This window comes from Pieris brassicae, chromosome 3 (assembly GCF_905147105.1).
Source record: "Pieris brassicae chromosome 3, ilPieBrab1.1, whole genome shotgun sequence".
NCBI lineage: Eukaryota > Metazoa > Arthropoda > Insecta > Lepidoptera > Pieridae > Pieris > Pieris brassicae.
Window position 1 is genome coordinate 8,720,724 of NC_059667.1, and position 22,676 is coordinate 8,743,399.

The 22,676-nt window shown below is 33.4% G+C and overlaps 2 protein-coding genes and 1 long non-coding RNA gene across 4 annotated transcripts; 1 reads left to right on the forward strand and 2 right to left on the reverse strand.

Moving 5' to 3' along the window:
- Positions 1-398: 398 nt before the first annotated feature.
- Positions 399-1,333, reverse strand: LOC123707485 (larval cuticle protein 1-like). The gene is made up of 3 exons (XM_045657572.1): positions 1,223-1,333; positions 1,031-1,152; positions 399-715 (listed from the first exon to the last, which is right to left on the reverse strand). Exons 1-3 carry the CDS (start codon positions 1,316-1,318, stop codon positions 502-504), a joined length of 432 nt encoding a protein of 143 aa, XP_045513528.1. The 5' UTR covers positions 1,319-1,333; the 3' UTR covers positions 399-501.
- A 2,437-nt stretch (positions 1,334-3,770) lies between these two features.
- LOC123707517 lies at positions 3,771-11,952 on the forward strand. Its single transcript, XR_006753505.1, has 3 exons — positions 3,771-3,878; positions 9,760-10,048; positions 11,868-11,952. It is a non-coding gene; the product is annotated as an uncharacterized LOC123707517 (long non-coding RNA).
- On the reverse strand, positions 6,112-21,869 carry LOC123707516 (origin recognition complex subunit 3). 2 transcript variants are annotated; one of them, XM_045657615.1, is made up of 12 exons: positions 21,670-21,869; positions 21,424-21,567; positions 20,952-21,130; positions 20,523-20,631; positions 19,736-19,944; positions 19,004-19,151; positions 17,970-18,095; positions 15,665-15,979; positions 14,438-14,794; positions 13,283-13,516; positions 11,846-12,024; positions 6,112-6,247 (listed from the first exon to the last, which is right to left on the reverse strand). In XM_045657615.1, exons 1-12 carry the CDS (start codon positions 21,694-21,696, stop codon positions 6,151-6,153), a joined length of 2,124 nt encoding a protein of 707 aa, XP_045513571.1. In that variant the 5' UTR covers positions 21,697-21,869; the 3' UTR covers positions 6,112-6,150. The 2 variants fall into 2 exon arrangements, with proteins under 2 accessions (XP_045513571.1, XP_045513572.1); XM_045657616.1 differs by lacking the exon at positions 15,665-15,979.
- Positions 21,870-22,676: the final 807 nt, after the last annotated feature.

Genomic DNA, 22,676 nt, shown 5'->3' on the forward strand with positions numbered 1-22,676 from the left:
ATTACTACGGTACTGGTATCAAATCTATACAGAATTTATTAAAGCAAAGATAGATCCAAAACTGTAAATGCAGCAATAGACAGGACTGTTTAAATTAAATGTGTTTTTATAATATATGGAGTTAAAGGTAAATAAAAGCCCTATTATTTTACTTATGCCAAAAACACGCTAAGACAATCTGAAACTCTTCTTATTAAGAAGATATATTTTATATTATATATAAGATATATATTTCTTCATATCTGAAGATTGACGCTCCCGGCTTTGGCAAGGCTTATGGCCTGATGTATTTGTGTCAAATAAATCTCACACGTTATATTAGATTTCAAACGACGGTTTACGTCTTATTACTCGACGTGTCGCCACTTTTTGATATAAAGTATTAATCAAAACAAATATTTAGAGAATTCAACGTATAATTCCTATTCAAATGTAAATCAACAGTAAAAATGTACAAAATATGGCAGTAGGCAGGTTATGACCGCAGATTTCTCAGTCAGCTTACTTCCTCGATACTGGTTTAGGGACGGAGTCTCCCTCAGCGTGGAATCCGGACTCATCAGCGTAGTAGTTGATGGTCTCTGTCTTGCCCTCTGAGTCAACGTAGGAGAAGGAACCACGGACGACGACGACTTGGTGTGGTTTGTTTTCCTCGTCAAGAACCTCCTTCGGTTCACCGACCTCGGAACGGGAGGAGCCATCTTCACTTTCGTAGCTGGAGATGTCAGATATATTTTCAGTAATGACCATCAAATCGTTTTATTACTTTATCATTTATGGATATGAACGAAAATCAACTCCTATTTTAGCGGTTAAATTCGTTCAATTATGTAATATTTTACTTTAAAAATTAATTGAACATAATCGAATTAATGTCACAATTTAATGAGATTTTAATTAAATCCATTGCAAATAATTATAAATAGTACTACGTGAATAAAATCTGTTTATCATTAACTTCTAGGTCAATGGATATTGAATTTTATATTCGTTTTCAATATTTGGTAAAAAAAAATATTTAATTATTTACTTGAAGATGTATCCACCGTCGGACTTATGTTCGTATTCACTGCGAAGAATCTTTGTTGGTTCGTTTGCTACGGGAACAACGGCGGCGGTGGCGACGGCCACGAAGGCAAGGGCGACAATGATCTGTAAAAAAACCGATTAAATAAACCAAAATCGCAGTAGTAAATAGTAGTAAATAATATTTGCTACCTACCAATTTCATGGTTAATTGATTTGGTTTCGTAGCTGATGAGCGACTGATGCCGAAACGATTGGAGCAAAATCTTTTATACATTTCTCCCAGGTACATCTTCTAACGTAATATCAGCGACATATCTCCCTGGACGTGTGCGTACGCGTATGTGTGCGCGTCTACGTGTGTGCGTACGTGGTTTAGTTTGCATGTGTGACAATCAGTGATTCGAAGGCTTTTATTTATGATTGTTTAGTTTACAATTTGTTACCAAATTTGTCATGTCTATTGGGCGTCAATTGGTCAAGGTAATCTTTTCCTCTTAGGATATTTTTATATTTATTGTAATTTTAGATATTAAGATTAATAATAAATAATCCAAGCAAATATAAACTTATACATATAGAATAGATGGCGTTTTACTTTGTTAGATCTTTTGTATCTATCTTATTATATTTCTTACTATTCTTAAGATTAAATATTTACATTTTTTATCATACTACGTATTTCTAAAACTTATAACCATAACTAAACTCTTTATTCAAAACGTATTCAAAGACATAAATAAAAGAGTAATTGAAATCAATTCACAATTTTTGATTTTAACAAGTCACTACCTGTACAACAAATACAAGTTTTATAGGTCATACTCAGGTACCATCCTATTACCTAAGTGACCTGGTTACTTAGAATAATAATTGTTTATCCTCTCGAATTAATAATTAATTTAAAAAAAATCCTGAAATTTTTATCAACATGATTATTTGTGTATAAAGTTTTTTATTATCATAGAATGTAGACTGTTTAGACAAATTGTCGGTATTATCAACGCTACGTTATAATACCTTTAATCTTAACAACTTCGATTACCTTAGACTTGGAAGAAAGTTATAAAAAATTAAACATCAGAGCTCTCTATTAATTCTATGAAAAGACTTCTCCGTGACCAATTAAAAATCTATATATTTACTTGAAAAAAAAAACCTATTCACAACAATGGACAATGAAAATAATGTATGTTTTATGTTATTGAATTTTTAAAAAAATCATGTGCGTGACATGTATATTTTTATAGGAATAAACTCTTTAAACATAAAATGATAGTAATTGTAACACGAGTCACTTTTAAATTATAATTATTATTATATTTGGATTAAAATAGCAGTAAGATATATATATAGATAGACAACTACATTGTAACATAAACAATCGAATAAATCAATTTTTCCGACTGGTCATGGAATATAAATAATAATATTGTCATTGTCTTTAAATTTTAACAAGTTATTTAATAGCAGTTAAATCTATACGTACATAAATCTAAAATGTTTCATTCATTTACAAATCTGTTTTATTTTTAAATTATTATTTCATTAATACTAATTTATTTTATTTATTTATTATAAATAAAATAAGTTATAATAAAACTAAATTACACGTAGCATGATTATTGATATTTAGATCTTGGTAATTTTTCGAATTCCTTCACTCAAGAAAGTTTAACAAGCTCGACTTATAAGCGTTTCATTTTGTAAATGCAATTCATATTAAACTATATTTTCTTTTAATATGCGTTTCACAAAAGTAAAACGACACGAAAAAACATTAATAATTCATCTAAAAACTCTGCCTATATTTAGCAGGGTCATGTTTTACGTAATGTATGCACACGAATGCTATCACCAACTTAACTTCTGACATTTACCGAAACAAATTTTCATCACATACTTTTAACTTGTCAATCCTAATAATTTTATTAGCGCCGGCAACTCGAATCAATGTTCCTAATCAATAACTGTCATTTATTAGTTTATTTTTTGGAAATAGACACGATGTCATGAGAATCTTTTAACGAAGAGAACATTTATAGCCTCTTTTTTTATCTATCCTTAGATATTTTTGTATGGAAGGGAAAATATACTTAATTATATTCCAATCCAGGCAATTTCACACCTCATTGCAATTTTATACCGCCCAAGACAGCCTAATTTCATAAAATTTATCTTATTTTTCCCCAAACACCTAAACGATAAGGGTAATAAACCGAATATGATGGTGTTAGCTGCGAATGATGTCATTTGGTGTATTCAGTAGAATCTACACATTATCATTTAACACAGAGTTTAAACTAAACAAGTCGTCGTAGTGAGAACATGATTAATGTGCTCACGTAATATTAGAGGTAATAATTATATTTAAAACATTCTAGACGTACTTAGCTAAGTCGTATTCTTATTTAATATTTAAATAAAATTATTTTAAATACCACAGTTATCACTAGAATTAATAAAGCAAAGGTCAAACGTCAAGAAATCGTAAAATTAAAGTTACGCTTAAATTATCTGCATAATTTAAGATTTTAGAAAAACTTGTCCAGAAACAAATAAAAGTAACCTCTGCAAAGGTCGTCTTTCGTGAAATTATTCAAGGTTAGTATACCTGAGTTTTGCCTATTAAGGATTTTACGGATCAAAGTAATAATTTATATTAGTTTCATCAGTTCATCAATCAACATACATGGAATATTATTCTATTCTATGTAGATTGTGTCCCACATTTCTGTTGATATCTCGATTTCAATACAGCGACGCTGAAATGTGTCTCTCCTTTGCGTTAAGTTGGCTTTGAGCGGCCAACGTACATGGCGTATCACCTAGAGGCGCGGGATATAATTGTGGTAAGACGGTATAAGGTTGTTATACTTATTTATTAACATTATTATAGAAATGTATCTGATCCACAACTACATAATTACATATTACTCTAAGTGCTCGTTAAGACATGGTGAAAACCGCGCGATTGTCAGATCGTGTTTGTACCGCAAAAATGTCGACTATTCAAACATTGGCGGTTAGTTAGCAATCAGTTTCAAGATGGAAGTCGAAGAGGAACTAGCGTGTCTGTGTTTGATACAGAAACTAAAGAAAAGGCAGTACTGGGTGCATCCAATATTAAGGGATCGACTCACACATGGCCAATTTGTAATCAGCACACTGAAGATTCCATATTGTAGGTGTTTTCTTCATTTCATCAATAAATAACTCAGTGTCAAAGCGATCCATAGCGAGTCGTGAGCTCATGTTGCATGTTTGTCCATGTTGTGACATGTTAATCGCGCGGTGCCCGCAACGCAAATGAACGCTGAGTGATGATCTTCGTAGTAATAAAACCGCGCGGGTGCCGCACGATTCTATTTTCTAGCACTTGAGTGGCGGTAACCACGCGATTATGTGTGGACGATTATATAAACACCTATGTAAATAAGATCGGCGCGGTTCCCGTGTGATGGTTCCCGCCGTGTCTGAACAAGGCCTAACTCCCTCTGAGTCATCATCGGATGTCAAGGCAGAAAACAAAATACCATCCGTATCACCTCAACGCCCGTCGCTCATTTTTGCCGCGCACTACCAGTATGTGTAACCTTTCCCACTGAAGTACATATTTCCAAACCAATTTGACTTACAGTCCTTCAAGAAAAGAGCCTACCATTTCTTAAAAGGCAGGTATTAGACAACAATTCTTTAGAGCACTCCCCATTATAAATGCGAAAGAAGATGAAGCGAACCAACATCTCAACGCAAACCCAAAGGACCTAGATGATTGTTCAGTTTAAGACTATATTATAATTCATATTTTTAATGGAAGGCAAGATTTATAATAGATGTTATTGGCCTAATATGAATTCAAATTGGATGCAATAGAACACGATTTATGCAAATTACTTCATGTTCACGGGTCTTAGGGAACCTAAAACACTTAAGGTTTCATAATTCATGTTTACACGGGGGACATGCAGATATACACATTTGTATCTTCAGTAACGATGAGTTTCTGGGTAGTTGTAAATCGAACCCAGGCTGTAAGCTCTTTAACCACCTGAGACGATGGCCTATGTAATAATAATAATTAAAGGTCACAATGTGTTATTTGTAACCAGTTTTATTCGCCAATATCGCGATCAAACCTTTATATTAATTGTTGCAAGGCACACATTATTATAACTTATTTATCTATGAAGTAACGCTTGCAAAAAATATATTAATAAATGCTTGTGATAAAACCTATATACTCTACAGAACTTAATTTAATATGAATATTTTTTATTAAGTAATACTGAGTGATAATCTCATAACAGCTTCCTAGTATATAACTATCAGTGACAAACGAAAGCTTAGCTACTTAGACCAAATTGCGAGGAGAAAACCGGATAGTCTCAACAATCTGGTAGCGAGGATTAACAGCAGAAGTTGGGAGTCTATCTCCTGCCCGTTGGTCTGACCACATTAAGACAATATTGAGTCTCAACATCCCTAATGCTGAGGATAGAGCAGTGTGGAGGCAGCAAGTCAACGTATTAGGACATTACAAGAACAGCACGATCCGTAATGAGAACTGGTTTTAAACTTTTCGTCGTATTATGAATGTCATGGAGGTTTCATAAGGTTTTTTTGGCCTAACTAGTGCAAATCTAAAGTACTGGTCCACTGTGATATTAAAAAACCCTGCAGTCCCGCAATTTTTAAGTCTAGCGCATGCGGACGTAAACACGTTAAAAAATTACTCATTAAATATATAAACATCAATTTTTCATATTTAAAATGGTATTTATTTAAACTCAAGAATGGCGGAGCTTAGCGTAGTTTTATCGTATTATCGTGACAACGAATAAATGTATTTTTAATTTTGTTTTTTAAACACTTCTATTCTGATGAAATGTCTCTATTTAACATTCCTGTGTTTTAACTTGCTAGTTTAAATAAATATTTGCCATTACAATTTTTTTACAAAAAAATCTTAATGCTTTATTAATATTATCAAATTCCGTCAATATTTAAATTAATCAAGCTAAAAGTATATTTATAATAGGTCAGTTTACAATATTTGCATAGTAGAACTAATAAAACGACCAATTCATGCAAAACCCACAATCACTTTATTCAATACAAATATCACCAAGTTAGCCTCATAACGTGATCAGTCTTCCTTTTCGAGGTTTTTATGAATCCAAGAAACTGTAATTCAGCCACCGCCCGGGTGAATCTCACTCTGTAACAAATATGTTTAGTAAATAATTAAACCAAAGACGATCAATTAGTCGTGATTGGTTAACAGTCTACAAATATAGACCAATCACAAACGAGCGAAACGTGCTCAAATTGTTGGATGGTGATTCGTCAAAAAAATTATGTGTAACACGATTGAATGTTTAAATGAAGAACAAAAGAAAAATATATTGGATTTCATGTGTCTATGGATTATTCGTGTCAAAAAAAATTTAACACGGTAAGACAGACTAACTCATGTGGATTATCAGAGTCATGTGTATCATGTGGATACAACACAACACGGTCGTTTTCTTTAAATTCCATCACTAAACACGTAACTAAAATTGTCGCTAATAATATTTTATAATATTCTATTATGTTTTAAAGCAATTTACAATTATTTTGTTAGATTTTTGGTGTTTCGCTTTCGAGACTAATAAAAACGCGCTAATTAAGTTAGAGTAAATTTATTAAATAAATATGCAGGATATAATTAAATTCCTATTGATTATTTTTTGTACACATATAAACTACAATCGTTTTGTACATTCTAGCATTGTTTATTGAGAGACAAAATATCGTTGAGTCATTATTATTTTTTTACATTTTGGTTTTCTACAGGTCTGTAAGAGCCATCAAACTTTTCTTCTTAGAACGTTCTTCAGCAGCTTTGAGCTCATAATACGTACATCGATATTGTCTACTTTGGCAATATTTTTACCCCATTCTGTACTCAAAGACTTGTTTTTTTTTCTAAAATTTTAGTATAGGCTGTGACGAAATGAGTACTTTGAGGGTTCTTACACCTTTTATTAAGTAGTCACTTCATTTTCAGTGACCACCACTGGTCTAGTGGCTTGAACGTGCAATTCTTATCCTTGGTAGAATCGAATGGCAACGCACCAATTAACTTTTCCGTTTATACACGCATTATAATCGTTCGAATGGTGAAGGAAAACTTTGTCAGGAAATCAGCATATCTTATACCCCTAAACGTCGACGGCGCGTGTGAAGCACAGAAGTCAGGCATACCAAAACCTGGCACTGGCTTTATGTGTATGTGTTTAATCAAATATATATTATAGTAAATAAATATATATTACATTTCCGGGTACCAACAATGGCATTCACGTTCACCACACCTTTAATTACCTAGCATATATTTTGTTCAGGGCTAATAAACGGATATCGTACAGAATATTATTTTCCTTATAATGTCATCGAAATAACAATCATACAATTTTATTAATCTTACACATTTACTAGCAAAAAACAGCTCTTTAACGACGCAAAAGCCTTGAACCACAACCTTTAATCACGTTTGTCATCACGTTGTAAAAAAAATTAAATACAATTTAATAAATCTGCTAATTTAGAATGAATTTATTGATAGACCTGATGTCACAACCCTCTTAGTGACCGGTGGCAAAATTTAAAATGTCTTGTATGAAGAAAAAATACCTTCCGTTTCGACTTTCGTATCTTTCTATCAGATTGTGATTTCATCGCATCGAATAGATGCGGTTGAGTATTTACATAAACGTAAAAATGTATTTAATTTTTATAATTTATTTACTTACGGTATTCCGTTACTAACTAATTTTAAGTAAGTAATGATCCACTTTGCAGACAGAATATTTATTTGCGATAATTCCCTCACCGGTAGGCCTACTCCGCAACTTCATTAGCGATTCCGATTTTGCATTAAGCTACCACGTAATTTCAAGTTAAGACATCCGTGTCATGGATATGAATTTTTTTATTGTTACACGACGTCATAATTATCTTCGTGTAACATGTGGTCTATTGAGGAAATTGTTGTTATTACACAGTAGCCCTGCACTTGTGTATTAATTTGACAACAGGTCGTCACGGACCTAACTAGACGTAAAATAACTTGCGGAAGATTAAACATTTTAATAATCTTATTTGTTTTGTCTGCCTTTTATTTGCCTTTTGCATAATTCATGTGATTACAGTGGTATAACTATATGCCATACTAGTTAACGTTCGTAATGTATTTATAAATTTAAGGCAAACATGCCAAAATATATACAACTTTAAACCAAATTTAAATTTCTATTTTAAATTGATTTTCGTAGATATCCATTTCTCCCTCTTTTCCGGAGAACGTGTTTTGTCCAAAACGCACTGAGATTGTGCATTCTGTTAAACGATCTAGGTCTGTAGTTGCAGTAGTTACTTTAAAATCGATTTTCGTTTAGTTTTTATATTATTGTTTTGTTTTACTTCTTTTTATTATACCCTGTATGGTATGATTGTCTTTAATTGTTTTTCTTAATATTTCTTGTATCGATGTATCAGTGAGTCGAGCGTTGGCGATCTATTATAAATAAATATATATATACACTAACGTTGATACTAGTTTTAAACTACAAAAAAATGACTATCGACTTAAAAAATAAACACAACCTGTCCCAATTATATCCTGTACTGAGGAAACGGACGCCCAGAGGTCATGTGTTCGAGTCCACATTCGTCACAAAAAAATGTTCAAAAGCTTAGAAAACTATATGATTTGGAAACAAACACCGACCACACAACTACATACATCTACCTACTAGATATAATCATGTTTTGTTTCACGTTTTTGACAACAAAAGCAACTATGCAAAAAATTCTGTTTTGTACGACGACCGCTATTTAAGCTATCGCGGAATATGCTAATAAGAAGTATTAACAATATTCATAGCGCTAAATCCCCTGCATCATTAGCTCACCCTTACGTTCATACACTCACGTACATACCCCCACATACACTCCATCACACACACAGCCGAATTAGGTATTACTTAGTTGAATGTATTTGATAACATTTATAGAATTCTTCCTTTTTAAGTTTCGAAAATGTTTGAACGTTTATATAGTATGTATTCCACCTTTTGCTACCTTTAAGTTTTAATAAGTGTTTTTTGTTAAATATGTAGGATTACGAAATAAATAAATAAACGCAAGCCTACATATAAGCCACCCAACACGCGGGAAATGCCTTTTTTATCTTTCAGAGGCCATTTCAACCACTTTCAAAACTTCATACACTAACAACATCTCAGCCTGTCATATGTTCAAAAAACATTCTTCTTTAATTATAATTGAAATAATGCAGAATTTATTACAAGTATCTTAAATCATGAATATAACAAATGGACTAGAACACAGGGAATTCTAGTGGTCGACCTTTTAATATACATATATCTTTTGAGTGTGTGTGTTTTTATTATACATATATCATTTGAGTGTGTGTGTTTTTATTATATATATATCATTTGGGTGTAAGGGTGTGGGGGAGCTTTCCTTGTAAAACGTTACGACTATTGGGTACAGAAAAACGTTACGGCGCGTTACATGGGGAGGGGGGTTCAAGAATCAACAAAACTTGCGTGACGTAGTACTTGAACGGTCCCTAACGTGTATATTTGTTAGAATTTTCAAAACGAGTATATTTTGTGGTATATTTCGGAAAATAAAATAAATAAATGCTTTCTTTTTCAGGTCTGGGCCTCAGATTTCTGTATCTATTTCATGATCATTTGACATTTCGTATTGCATTATATTTAAGATCTCCATATTTCCATATATCTCATATGGATACCAAACGTGAATTTTTATTAAGGCGCTTATAAATAAAATTGGATATGCTAAATGACCCTTATAATGGCCCAGTGACAAGAAAAGCAGAATCCTGGGAAGATGAAATAAAAGAGATAGTGGGGAAATATTGGCCAATAGAAGCGAAGACGAGAAATGGAAGAATCTGGAACAGACCTTCACTCCATCGGAGGTCCTGTACTAATCTATTATATATTTAAAATTGTAATGTTGGTTTGTGTATGCTTCAAAAACTCAAAAAGTTCTGCACCGATCGAGCTGAAATTTTAGCATGATATATAGGCATCAAGGATTGTTTTTATCTATTTTTTGCATTTTTAACGATCCGCTGTGTACCAGTGACCGCGCTATATGCCGGAAGCGAGGAAAACTCGCTGACAACCGCAATTGTATTGGCGCAGTCACATTTTTTTTTTAATTTTTAACGTTTGTCTATCTGCAATCAGCCTCTTGGCTCTTATCAGATTTTATAAAAAGATGGCAATTAGGGAACGCAAATACAATATTTTTTCATTTCCCTCCATAATTCATAAACTATAAGACTGCAGCAACTTTCGCCCTCTTCAGCCGATACACATAGCCAGTCGTTTCCAAGAGGCCCGAAGTTAGGGGGTCTACGTGTTGCTGAAGTCTCCTTTTGTATCAAAACAACAATATTCGTTCCCAATTACATCGTTTATTTAGAAAAAAAATCATCTAATTCTGATTGTATAATAATCTTAATATATATAAATCTCCTGTCACGATGTTTGTCCGCGATGGACTGCTAAACTACTTAACCGATTTTAAATTAAATTGGCACACCGTGAGCAGTCTGGTCCAACTTAAGAGATAGGATAGCTTAGATCTTTAATTATAGTCGCAATTTTATTTTATTGCAAATTATTTGTCCATAATTAATTGACTCTCACAATTATCTGTTAACTCCAAAACATTCTAACAGATGTCAATGCTTTTCGACCGACAAACGTCATATAAGCTACAATTCAATATCATGATTACCACGTGTTATTGAGGCTAAAGTATAAATTTAATTTGTTTTGTAGTAAACGAAATACCGTGAAATTCAATTATTTCTACTTTTTAAATTTTTGGTGTTAGCATAGCCAACCACGTGTTACTTAGACCGAAGTGTAAATCAAATTCAAATTATAGTGACGATAATACAGTGAAATTATTATTTCGTGTCAGGGTATTAAGGCTAACTAAAACCACATTAAGGAGAAACGAAGTTCACGGGGGCTGCTAGTACATAATAAATATTCACTTAAATCAAGGAACTTTGGTGTGATAGTGTCGTGATTGAACTGAGCCATTCACCAAATCTAATTTGGGCGGTCGCACTCTCCACACAGAAGGACCAACCAATCACCAATAAAGCTCAAGGTCAATCTTTAGACTTGTGTGGTTTAGATTTAGATGGACAACTGTATGATGCGTGTTCCCGAGTGGGAAACCAGATAGTCTTTATATCAACGCAGTCAGAGGAAAACCAAAAAAAATATTGTATATCCACAAGTATTGCAATATTAATCTTATATGAAATGTATTTTTTGTTTTGCATCTCATTTCTCGATCATTCAATCGCAATGTGCCTCAGAAAAGCGTGGCACCCTGCCACAGGTATGTGGAACCAGCTGCCCACTGAAGTATTTCCGAACCAATTCGACTTAGGGTCTTTCAAAAAAAGAGCGTACAAATTCTTAAAAGGCCGGCAATGCACTTGCGAGCCCTCTGGCATTGAGTGTCCATGGGCGGCGGTATCACTCAACATCAGGTGAGCCTGCTGCCCGTTTGGCCCCCATTTTTTTTTTAAAAAAAAGCTAGTATTAAATACAATAACGTGCTTAATGTATTCCGTATAGTACTCGAATGCTAAACCGATTTTGATGAAACTCTTTTTAAAACACAAATAAAATATTCACTTCCAAAAATAATTAAAAGCACTTTATAGTTAAAAGCAACTTACTGAATATTGGTGTCGTGTGCAGGATCTTCACTGTCAGGGCAAAGGATGGCGGCGAAAGCCTGGAGCCAGTCGTACAGGTTGATGTGCTTTCCGCACTCGCGGTGAAGCTTATAAGCCAGACTCACATCCGGGATTGTATCTGACACGCTCTCCAGGGCCGGCAGGGTGCAGCATTTACACTGTAAAATTATTTAAATAAAAATATTTTCGACCACATAAAGTATTTTAGAACGTTATTCTATTATAATTGAACTTTGACATATTGGAATAGAGGTTGGAACTTGAGATACCTTTTGAAATACGACCGCTAATAATCGAGTCGTTAACCAAAACCATTATTATATATACTAGCTGACCCGGAAACATTTTTTTAGTTCAGTTAGGTTAGGTTAGGTTAACAGTTTGGGGGTTGACCGTAGAGGGAAGACAAATATTTTTTTGGGGTGCACACCCCTTATCACTTAGGGGTTTGAAAGATAGATAGTAGCCGATTCTCAGACTTACTGAATATGCATAAAAACATTCATAAGCATCGGTCGAGCCGTTTCGAGTATGGGAACGAACATTGTAACACGAGAATTTTATATACCTAGAGATCTATTACATTTCAAATCATTGAAATAAAACTGATAATTATATTAATAAATCATTCATTTAATATTTGAAAAATAAAAGCTCAATAAACAAGGCCGAACAGTGTGTGAGCGAGAGGGCCTCCGAGAGCGAGAGAGTCATCTAACATTGACAATAACATTCTATTAAGGCGGGAAATTTGAATTATATTTACCACAGATTATTTAAATAAATAAATTATAAACAAAATCCCTTAACAATTACTGCTGAAGGAGATATTACGTTTTATTATGTCGATACAGAATAGTTGGCGGCTGTAATTACACAATTTTCTTGTATATGTCGCAGTAAAGTAGTTAAATCAGAGAGTTAATTGAATCTCTAGAGAGTTCATTAAATGTAGATTGTCAATCAAGTGCTAGCGACTTTGCAGCATTTTGATTTAAATAAAGCAGCGTCGAAAACGTTTAACTATCTGTCTGACCGAAAGCCAGCGTGTTGATTAACAATGTGAAACAAGACTCCGGCGTGATTATTAAATTTGTTATTGTTATTTCGGTGTGATCATGAAGAACTGAGAGCTTGGAAGTCCCGTGTTTTGTTTTATTGTAAATGGTTAGGTTAGGTTAGTCTTGTTGCCTAGGAACGTTTAGGAAACTCGTTAAACGTTTCGTTCACTCACTTGTCTGACGGAACTTTAGCGACTTGATTGAATATCGATTTTTAATTAACTGTCTAGAGATTGTATATACAAAATAACAAATCAAATAAAATAAACTCATGGTTCTAGTTTTTGAATAGTTCAAACGGTTTTACGAGAATACTTCCACAACGCGATATCCGGACCGCAATTACATACATTACCTGTAAATAACACTGTGGGTTGCTAAGCGCAACGTGCAAGGCGCCTCTCGGAGCACCAATGATCTGCTTCTTGACATTCGACACCTCAGAGAAGAACAGGATCTCGTGAAATGTCTGCGTGTGAGGCGGGAGTAACGACTTCTCAAATATCTCCTCCAAATAATTCACGAAACGGGATCTGATCATCATAAATTCCGATTGGACTCTATCAACCCTCGTTGCTTTTAGGAGTTTCTGAAAATTATTTTAATAAAAAAATTTTTTTTAATAATAATAATAATAATATTTTTTAGCAAGAATATGGTACAGGAATGTTTTTTAGTGTGCTTGCTCGACGACAAATACTAAGAGACAGATATCTCTGTCGTATAGGCCTACATCCTATCGGATTTAAGCCTATTTGTTTATAAGAGGAATAAGCGTAAAAAGCGTGTTTATTTTAGTAACTAAATAGAATTAGCTGTTGAGTTATATATTCTTTATGTATAAAAGAGCAGGTGTTGGGATATTGGTTACAACTTTCATCCCAGGTTTGATCCTAGGCTGTGAACCAATGGACTTTTTAAACTATATGTGGTAAACAATTGTAAAGATTGGAAAAAAAACGGGCTTTGTTATTATTTTAAGTCAAGATAAGCCTAAATTTGTTTAAAAAAACATATTCAGCTATCGCTCCACATACATCTTACTACAGCATCACACAACACAGCCGAATAAGGTATTACTTCGATAGTTGTTTTTATTAATTTTTAATCAATTTTCATAAATTCGTAAAGCGTAACCACGAGGTGGAGGGGTGACTCACGTAAAGAGTTTGATCCAGATGCGTGATTCATTATATCTTTATTATTAAGAGTGAGTCCTACTTGAGTGAGCGATGGAAAAAAAATGTTTACATAATTTTATGTATTTATGCGTACAAATAAATGTAACTTGATCAATTCAATTGTGATTTCCATTTACCTACTTCTCTATATCCATACAACATATCTATCAAACAAATAAAATGAAAAATTTTCTTATGAAAAAGCAACCATTTCATCAGTTTTTTCTTATGACGTCACGTTCAACTATCGTCAGAAAACCGACTTTACAGACATTACCGACTTTTTTATTGTGTATTACGAAATAAGCGTTAAATATGCCATAACCAACCTCTTTCAATTTGTATCGACTGCCTCTCAAATCGAAATCATCATCGTCCTCCTCTTGAACCGTCACCTCCGTACTGGCATTACCGATTTGCCGCCGAAATATCGCAAAATGTATTTTAATGTTTTTAACAAACTCCTCACCCAAGCTATTAATGGATTTGTTTAACATATTTTTCGTTGGAGATCGCAACGGTCCCGGGGAGGTGTTTTGTAGGGCGTTATTCACGACTTCAATTGCACTTTGAATTGTCTCCAGTAATTGCACTTTGGACTGAAAGTTTATCAATTGCATGCTTTCTTTGAAAGCTTCTGTTTTGACTATGTGCTCTGCGGCACATTTTGCGTATATTTCTCTGACCTAAAATAGAAAGCCGATTAAGTCAATTGTCCCTTTTCGTCATAGCGCAAACTTGATTTGACAGAGAGAGACAGAAGAGAACTGAAGTTAAAAGAGTGCAATTAGGTCAGTTTTGAAGTATGCTATTTCGGTTACCGGATAATTGTAGTCTATAAAGAAATGATTATGAAAACAGTAAATTTCTTTATAATTTATACGTCATAAGGACTGAGTAAAAAATATAACATATATTCAGTGCAGTGTTGGCCTAGCGGCTTAACTGAGAAAACTCTGCTCGGACATATCTGTGTGCGTATTTAACACTTGTACGGGGAAAGAAAACGTAGACTGCGTTTGTCAGGCACAGAAGACTGATTACCTACTTGTCTAATAGAGAAAACAAATCACAAAACAGATACAGAACTTTCATCATCAGATGTCGAAGGCAGAATACGAAATTCCACCCGTATCGACGTCCTTCGTTCCATAACTGAGCTTTTGAAGGCAGTTTTTGTCGCGCACCACCACTATGTAGGACCCCACTTCAGGTTAATACGTTGTCTACATTATACTTTATATAAGAAACGGGTTTATTTTCAAATACTTCAATTTCGGAAATACTTCAATGGCCCATCCCATTGTAGTATTTCTGCTGCTGACTCTAAAAAGGTTTCTAAAAATGCCGGCAACGCATTCGCGAGCTCTCTGGCATTGAGTGTCCATGGGCGGCATGTCCTTCCCGTTTATAAATATAAAGGGTTAAAATCGTGTAGACAACGTAATAATCGAAAATTGAGTTAAGTATTGGAGATTTAGAATTTCACGCAAAGGAATTTTGTTTTTTAAACTAATATTTTTTTACAAAACTAATTAAGAAATTACAGCACCCACCGACTTCCCCATGACGTTTTTCGGCAAATCCTTAACAAACACAGCTAACAATCTTAGAGACAGATAAAAACTAAACAGATAATCATGCAAATTGTGCAGCTCCTCCTGTAGGATCTCTTTGAAGAAATTATCGTCTTCGAAAAGACCGATCTTCGTTTGACAATCCTGTACTTCTAGAAATGGCCTGAACGATAGAAGACGTCTTATATTTTCCAGATCATCCGATGTTAATTTTGAGATCTTAGCGTTTAATTCCTCTCGATCACCGCATAATGATTTAATACTATCAGCATAGAAGAAGTCCATCATACAGTACTGAAAAGGAAATATTTTTCATTCATCCGCAACCGTCTTGCATTAATATTTTTTTAGTTTATGCCTGTCCTAAAACTTCAAAACGACAAAAGCGCACTACAAATAGTAAAAGTTACGAAATTAATTACGAAAATTACATTATAAAATTAACTAACAACTATATGCACTAACAAATAATAGAAGTTTTGTAAGTTCACTCAACGGAAACTAAAAAAAACGTCTACTATACTATAATACAGCGAATCGTATATACAGGTATTTTCAAGTAAAATATGTGCAGTTAGCTTAGCTGTAGACAGATGAAGTGACGGCGGACGATGTCGCATTTTGACGTACCTATAAGGCACATTAAACTTAAGGCATTGTAGTACTGCCGAATGACTGCTGTGTAACAATTTTATTACGTAACATCACAAGCGCGAATTCTCCAAGCTCGCAGTAGCACACTGAACCGAGAATAAATAAGGTCGGATAAATGGGTAAACACCGTACATACGAAGATAAATATCCCTCAAAAGTATATTTTTTTACTGGTGCAGCTACATTTTCCTATGCAACCCTATAGACCAATCGATTTTACGAAATAAAAAAAATCTTTTAATTTTTTCTTTTCATAAAAACCACCCTTAGAATCGAGAAATAAATACTAGAATACTAGAATTGGTCCAGCCGTCTTCGAGTTAACAACATATTTTGCGATTCATTTTTATTTATATAGATTCAATTTTCAAGAAAAAATCTGATGCGAGGACTTTTAAATTAGTTAAAAAAATTGTTTTTTTCATCTGTTTTTATCTGTTTGCGTCATTTGCACTCATTTTACGAAATGGAAAACTAAGTATCGCATTATTTACGAGTATGAGGTCCGCCGTGGCACTAGTGCTGCGGAAACGACTCGAAGGGTGAATGATGTGTATGGCGGTCATGTTGCAAAAGAAAACACAGTTCGTTTTTGGTTCCAACGTTTTCGTTCTGGAAATTTCGACCTGCAGAACAAGCCCCGTGGACAGCCTGAGACCCAAGTTGATAATGAAGTATTGAAGGCTATTGTGGAAGCGGATCCATTGCAAACCACGTCCGAGTTAGCTGCAGCCTGCGGTGTTAGTGATAAAACTGTTTTAATTCACTTAAAGCAAATTGGGAAGATTAAAAAGCTTGAAAGGTGGGTACCTCACGAATTGACTGAAGCAAACCGGCAAACGCGCGTCGACTGCTGCGTTACATTACTGAACCGGCACAATAATGGAGGTATTTTAAACCGAATCATTACCTGTGATGAAAAATGGATTCTTTACGATAATCGGAAGCGCTCAGCGCAATGGTTGGATCCTGGCCAGCCAGCCAAATCCTGCCCCAAGCGAAAATTAACCCCAAAAAAGTTACTTGTAAGCGTTTGGTGGACTAGTTCCGGTATTGTTCATTGCAGTTTTCTCAAATCTGGCCAGACAATTACGGCTGATGTTTATTATCAGCAATTGCAAACCATGATGGAAAAGCTAGCGGCTAAACAGCCTAGGCTGGTCAATCGCTCCGTGCCACTGCTACTTCACGACAACGCTAGACCACACACTGCACAACAGACGGATACCAAATTAGAAGAGCTTCAACTGGAATATCTAAGACATCCTCCGTACTCCCCGGACCTTGCTCCAACAGATTACCATTTTTTGATATGATGGGGCAGTCCAAATCGCCTTCACAGATTTTATTGATTACCGTCCGACTGGTACTTTTTAGTAAAGGGATCAATGAACTACCTATGAGATGGAAAAAAGTGCATAGAAAACAATGGTTCATACTTGGATTAATAAAATTTATTATATTTAAAAATATTCGACTTTTTGTTCCTCCCATACAAAACGTCAATTTCAAATGTAAGGACCTAATATATGCTATGATATAATGAAAGATATTCTTTAATTCAAACCCAAGTGGGGTTTCTGAGATTAGCAAACCCACATATTCATATCAACATCGGTGAAATTCTTACCTTAATACTTTGAATAATTCCAGTAACAGAAAAATCGTAAAACAGAAAGACATCCGTCAACAGCTCAAACGCTTTTCCCGATAAGTGAAATGGACTTGAATGTGTTAAGAATATATTTTCCAAAACCTGTAATAAAGAAAATCCATATAAAGCAACTACATTTTGTTTATGTGTTGTAAGAGTGCGACTCTCATACAAATAGATTGTTTTTTCTATGTTCGCAATAACACTTTCACATACGGCAAACATCGTGAGAAAACCCGCTTGTCTCAAACCCCAAAATCTATGATATCCAAGGCATAGACATTAAATTATCTCAAACTTATTTTGAACGTAATAAATAGAATATCAATAAATGGCGCCAAACTATTGTTTTTGACGCCATAAATATAAAAAAAAACAAATTGACAACCTCCACTATGGTTTTCTGAAGTTGATTAAAACACTTTTATAGTTATAGTCATTTGGCACTATAATTTAATAAATTTTTTTTTTTGGGATATAAGACTTAACATAGAAAAATATATATATATAAAATAGGAGATTATAAGAGCTTAAGTCTGGCAGCAAGGGAACTAATTAAATCATCATGAGGCAAATCTCCATACAACGTTTGACTTGAATCAATAGATACTATTATTGAATAAACAAAACTACAAAAAAAGAAATACCAGATCAGAATTCAGTTTTTTTATGTCATACGACCAGGCGGGGCGATTGACACCTACAACAGCAGGAAGATCGCAAGTATGTTACCAGCCTTTTTAGTAGATTTAAATGGGTAATTAAAATACTTTTACTGAATTCGATTATTTTATTATTTATTTTGGCATATATATTTTTTTTTAAATATTATTTGCAGTGGCAATTTTATATACAGAGAGACACAGGGTTATTGACCTATACCTACTCGATCAATATCTCACCTATATTAATATTTTTTGTACTAGACAAATGTATTAAGCAAAAAGGAAAACAAGACAAATTATTATTATTTTACAAATTATATTAAAAAAAAACAAAAACATACTAACTTGATTCATATAAACATGAGAGGGCTGTGAATGGAATACTTTTATAAGGAGCTTTGATGAAACTTGGTAAGGAAAAGATTTATGCAATGCAGAGACAGATGTCGCCACACCAAAAATAAGTACTACCGGCAAAGTTGAAATATAAGAACTGAAAAAAAAATACTATAAATCAATTGTACATTAATTAACATATTATGTAAGCAAGTCTTTTACAGAAAAAAAAATATAATCAAAAAATATATATATTCTTGGCATTTAATCTATCTACAATATTTTATGGAGGACGCCTTTGCCAACTGGCAAACAAATCAAGCAAGATCCAAATATTAGAATAGTTTTTTTAATAAACTATGTTTATGTGTGGTACATACATGGTACAGACGTAAGTCAATCTAAATAAAGGCTAGAATATTATTATTACAATATTAGTTAACACAAACTCCCAATGAGTCAAGGGAAATTCTATCAAAATAATGAAGAGTACCTAAGAAAGATGCTTTCCATTATCATTTAATAAGTTTTTATTACTAATATTCAAAGATTTATTGCTACAAATTGGGTACTGACTACAATCTATTATTATAACACTATTTCTACCAATAACCATTCACCATTAGCATTATGAATTTTTTGAATACTAAGGATTCTTTGGTTATCAACTCATTGGCTAGGTAATTTTGGAAACTAAAGAGCTAACCAATACCAACAAAATTAACTCGAATTTTACAATACCTTATTATCATAACAAAATCCTGTAGAACATTAGAATTGAAGCTTTCAAAGTCCGGTATTATAACAACTAGAGAATGTTGTGACTTTTTCCATTTCTTTGGAGATTTTACAAGATTATCGTTATACCAACTCTGTAAAGTCTTCATGGTACAACGACTTTTCTTTAATTTAGGCTTATGTGACTCATCAAAGCTTTCTTCTAAGTCATCCTGTAAAAAAAATTATTACTTAATATTGCAATTGTGTTTTAAGCGGTTTTCTTAAGGATGCACACTAACTAGCAAAATTACTTAAGTTGAAAGTATGTTGTTGAGTTTTTATGCATTGTTATGCTGTTAATTTTTAAAGATACCATTAGATCTGTTCTTTTTGTATCATCTTTACCCCGAAATATTCAAATAAGATGTCTTAGTGAGTAACTGTGTTAGGTAATTTTTATTGTTTTAATATTGGATGAAAAATCTAATAAAATCAAGAAACAATTTGCATAGTTCCACACATTTGTACTTGTTCATATCAGATATATCAATTGTAGGTAGGGAAAATACACATCTATAGTTTGAACTTAGTAAAAATAAATATTATTGAATAGTGAAAGATATTAATTTTATTTGCATTGCAAATATTTCTACAAAAAACATAAAAGAATTAAAAACACATCGAATACTGCATGGGATGCTTTTATCTCTGGTAAGCAATCACTTCCAGGCAACATTAATATATTCTTCTTTTTTATTATTTGTGCTTAATAGACAGTTATAGATAATCGTTAATTAATATAACATACCACTAAATTGTCATCATTAACAAGCTGCCAAACTGTATTTTCTACTAAGTGTTTTAATGTTGGTGCATCTTGTGAATTTACCATAACGACGTGGGGGCTCACATCTTCCCTGAAAATATATTACCCATATTTGTTTATAAATGTTTACTTTTCCATGTAAAATATATAACTTTTACTACAAAAGCTTATTATGACCTATGATTTGTTATACAGCTGTAGCTTTACTGGCATCTAAATATAAATCTAAATGTATAAATCAACAGTCGAAACAAGTATTACTGTTGCATGGCAATTAAATCTATAGGCTTATAGATAATAGGGAGGGCCTTATCAGTCTAGAAACAGGTCCACACAAAATAATAGATATAATATATATCTACTACTATTCATTATACAGAAGATATATTTTTTTAATATTACAATACTAACCTTATAAGTCCTATTAGAGATTTGAACTGATCAACATGATCAGGTTGGTTCACACCGGTTAATAATGTGATACATGGTATTATTTTATCACAACTGTTTAATTCACTGCCCTGTTGTGCAATTTTTAAGTAGCTTACTATATCGTTTAAGAGCACACTGTGGGTCATTTCATGGAGTATCTGAAATATATGACATACTGATGTACTTATTAATAAATCTTTTTGTAACTCATATTAGAGTTGCAATGCAAATGCATATACATTTATTACTATTACTCCGAAATATAAATTGAACATTTTGAGTCATTTGCAGCAGTTCTTTTATTTAATATGTGGTACTGATATACAGAAAACACAACATTAACATATAAGTAAAAGCAATTGAAAGCTTCTAATTGTTCCGATGCATTAACATGATCCAAAGAATCCAACAACTACTCTTAAATAATTGTTGCTACAACAAACAACCTTACCTTTAGCTGGTCTTCGACAGCATCCCAATTCCTTTTAAATGACGTATACCACAATTCATTAGAAAACGTTGATTCAAATATTGACAACGACTTTTTCTTGGACTTCTTTCCATTATTGTAGCCATTTGGAAATAAAAACACACCCTGAAATTAGAAATACGTAATAATTTAATTAATATAAGTAATATATGCAGTTGAATGAAAAATATATTACAGATTTTATTGGATTATAGAGAGCTTACAAACCTTAGACACTGATGTTGTAGATTCCATATCCTTGCCGGTTTAGAAAGGAACTACTATTTATTTAATATAAACATTCGACTAAATTGTGATATTCACAAACTATAACGCAATTTGTTGTCGTATTAAATTTTAAAAGTTTATGTGTTATAATTATTTAAGTTTCCTTGGTTTCCCAGTTCGCACAGATTATGATTGTTTTTTGTAAAATTTCAGTTCCCGCGTCTGGAGTAACAGTTTCTACACATTGTCAGTATTTGACATTGACAGCAGATACTAATTCATATTTTGAGTTCACGAAAATTATTTAATAACGACATATGATGGTAAATTACTATCGTACGATATTTTTTGAATACATGAGTAATAGTAGTTCCAGGACTACGTGACTGACTGCTCTGCGTTGAACCAGACTCTGTCAGTCGCGCCAAGGATAAAGAGATGTTTATTTTGGGAGACACTGGCCCGTAATTGTCCCTATCACTATGTTGAGATAAATTCTGTTGAGGCTTAGAAGTCGCTTTGCGACTCGAGGGTTTACTGCTAATAGTGCCATTTTGGACTGTCTGCAATCCGTATTTTGCGTCCAACGGTGAATCCAGCGTCGCACTTTCGAAAAGTACAATGGAAGTAGCGTTATATAGCAATACTGTTATTATAGGCGATAAATTGGGTCTATTTAACGCCTAGCATCTTTTTGTTTGCTTTGACAGAAGGCGATCGTTGCTTTATTTAGTTTGTATTCAAGGTGTTTGTTCCAGAGGAGTTTAATGTCTAGAACATTTTACAAAAATTTATTTTATCGTTGATTTTTAGTTTTATATTTAAAAGTTTGGGAAGTTTGTAATAGTTTTTTTTTATGTAATAGCAGGCAAACGGGCAAGAGGCTCACCTGATGTGAAGCGATACCGCCGCCCATGGACACTCACATTGCCAGAAGGCTCGCAAGTGCGTTGCCGGCCTTTCAAGAATTGGTACGCTCTTTTATTGAAGGACCCTAAGTCGAATTG

Excerpts from the sequence above, each read along its gene's own strand:
- LOC123707485 (XM_045657572.1), bottom strand. The coding sequence starts at position 1,318 with ATGTACCTGGGAGAAATGTATAAAAGATTTTGCTCCAATCGTTTCGGC. Across the intron at positions 1,153-1,222 it reads ATCAATTAACCATGAAATTG|ATCATTGTCGCCCTTGCCTT; the intron begins GTAGGTAGCAAA and ends GTTTTTTTACAG. Across the intron at positions 716-1,030 it reads GACGGTGGATACATCTTCAA|CTACGAAAGTGAAGATGGCT; the intron begins GTAAATAATTAA and ends TGACATCTCCAG.
- LOC123707516 (XM_045657615.1), bottom strand. The coding sequence starts at position 21,696 with ATGGAATCTACAACATCAGTGTCTAAG. Across the intron at positions 19,152-19,735 it reads GATTTTGTTATGATAATAAG|TTCTTATATTTCAACTTTGC; the intron begins GTATTGTAAAAT and ends TTTTTTTTTCAG. Across the intron at positions 14,795-15,664 it reads AAAACGTCATGGGGAAGTCG|GTCAGAGAAATATACGCAAA; the intron begins GTGGGTGCTGTA and ends TTTCTATTTTAG.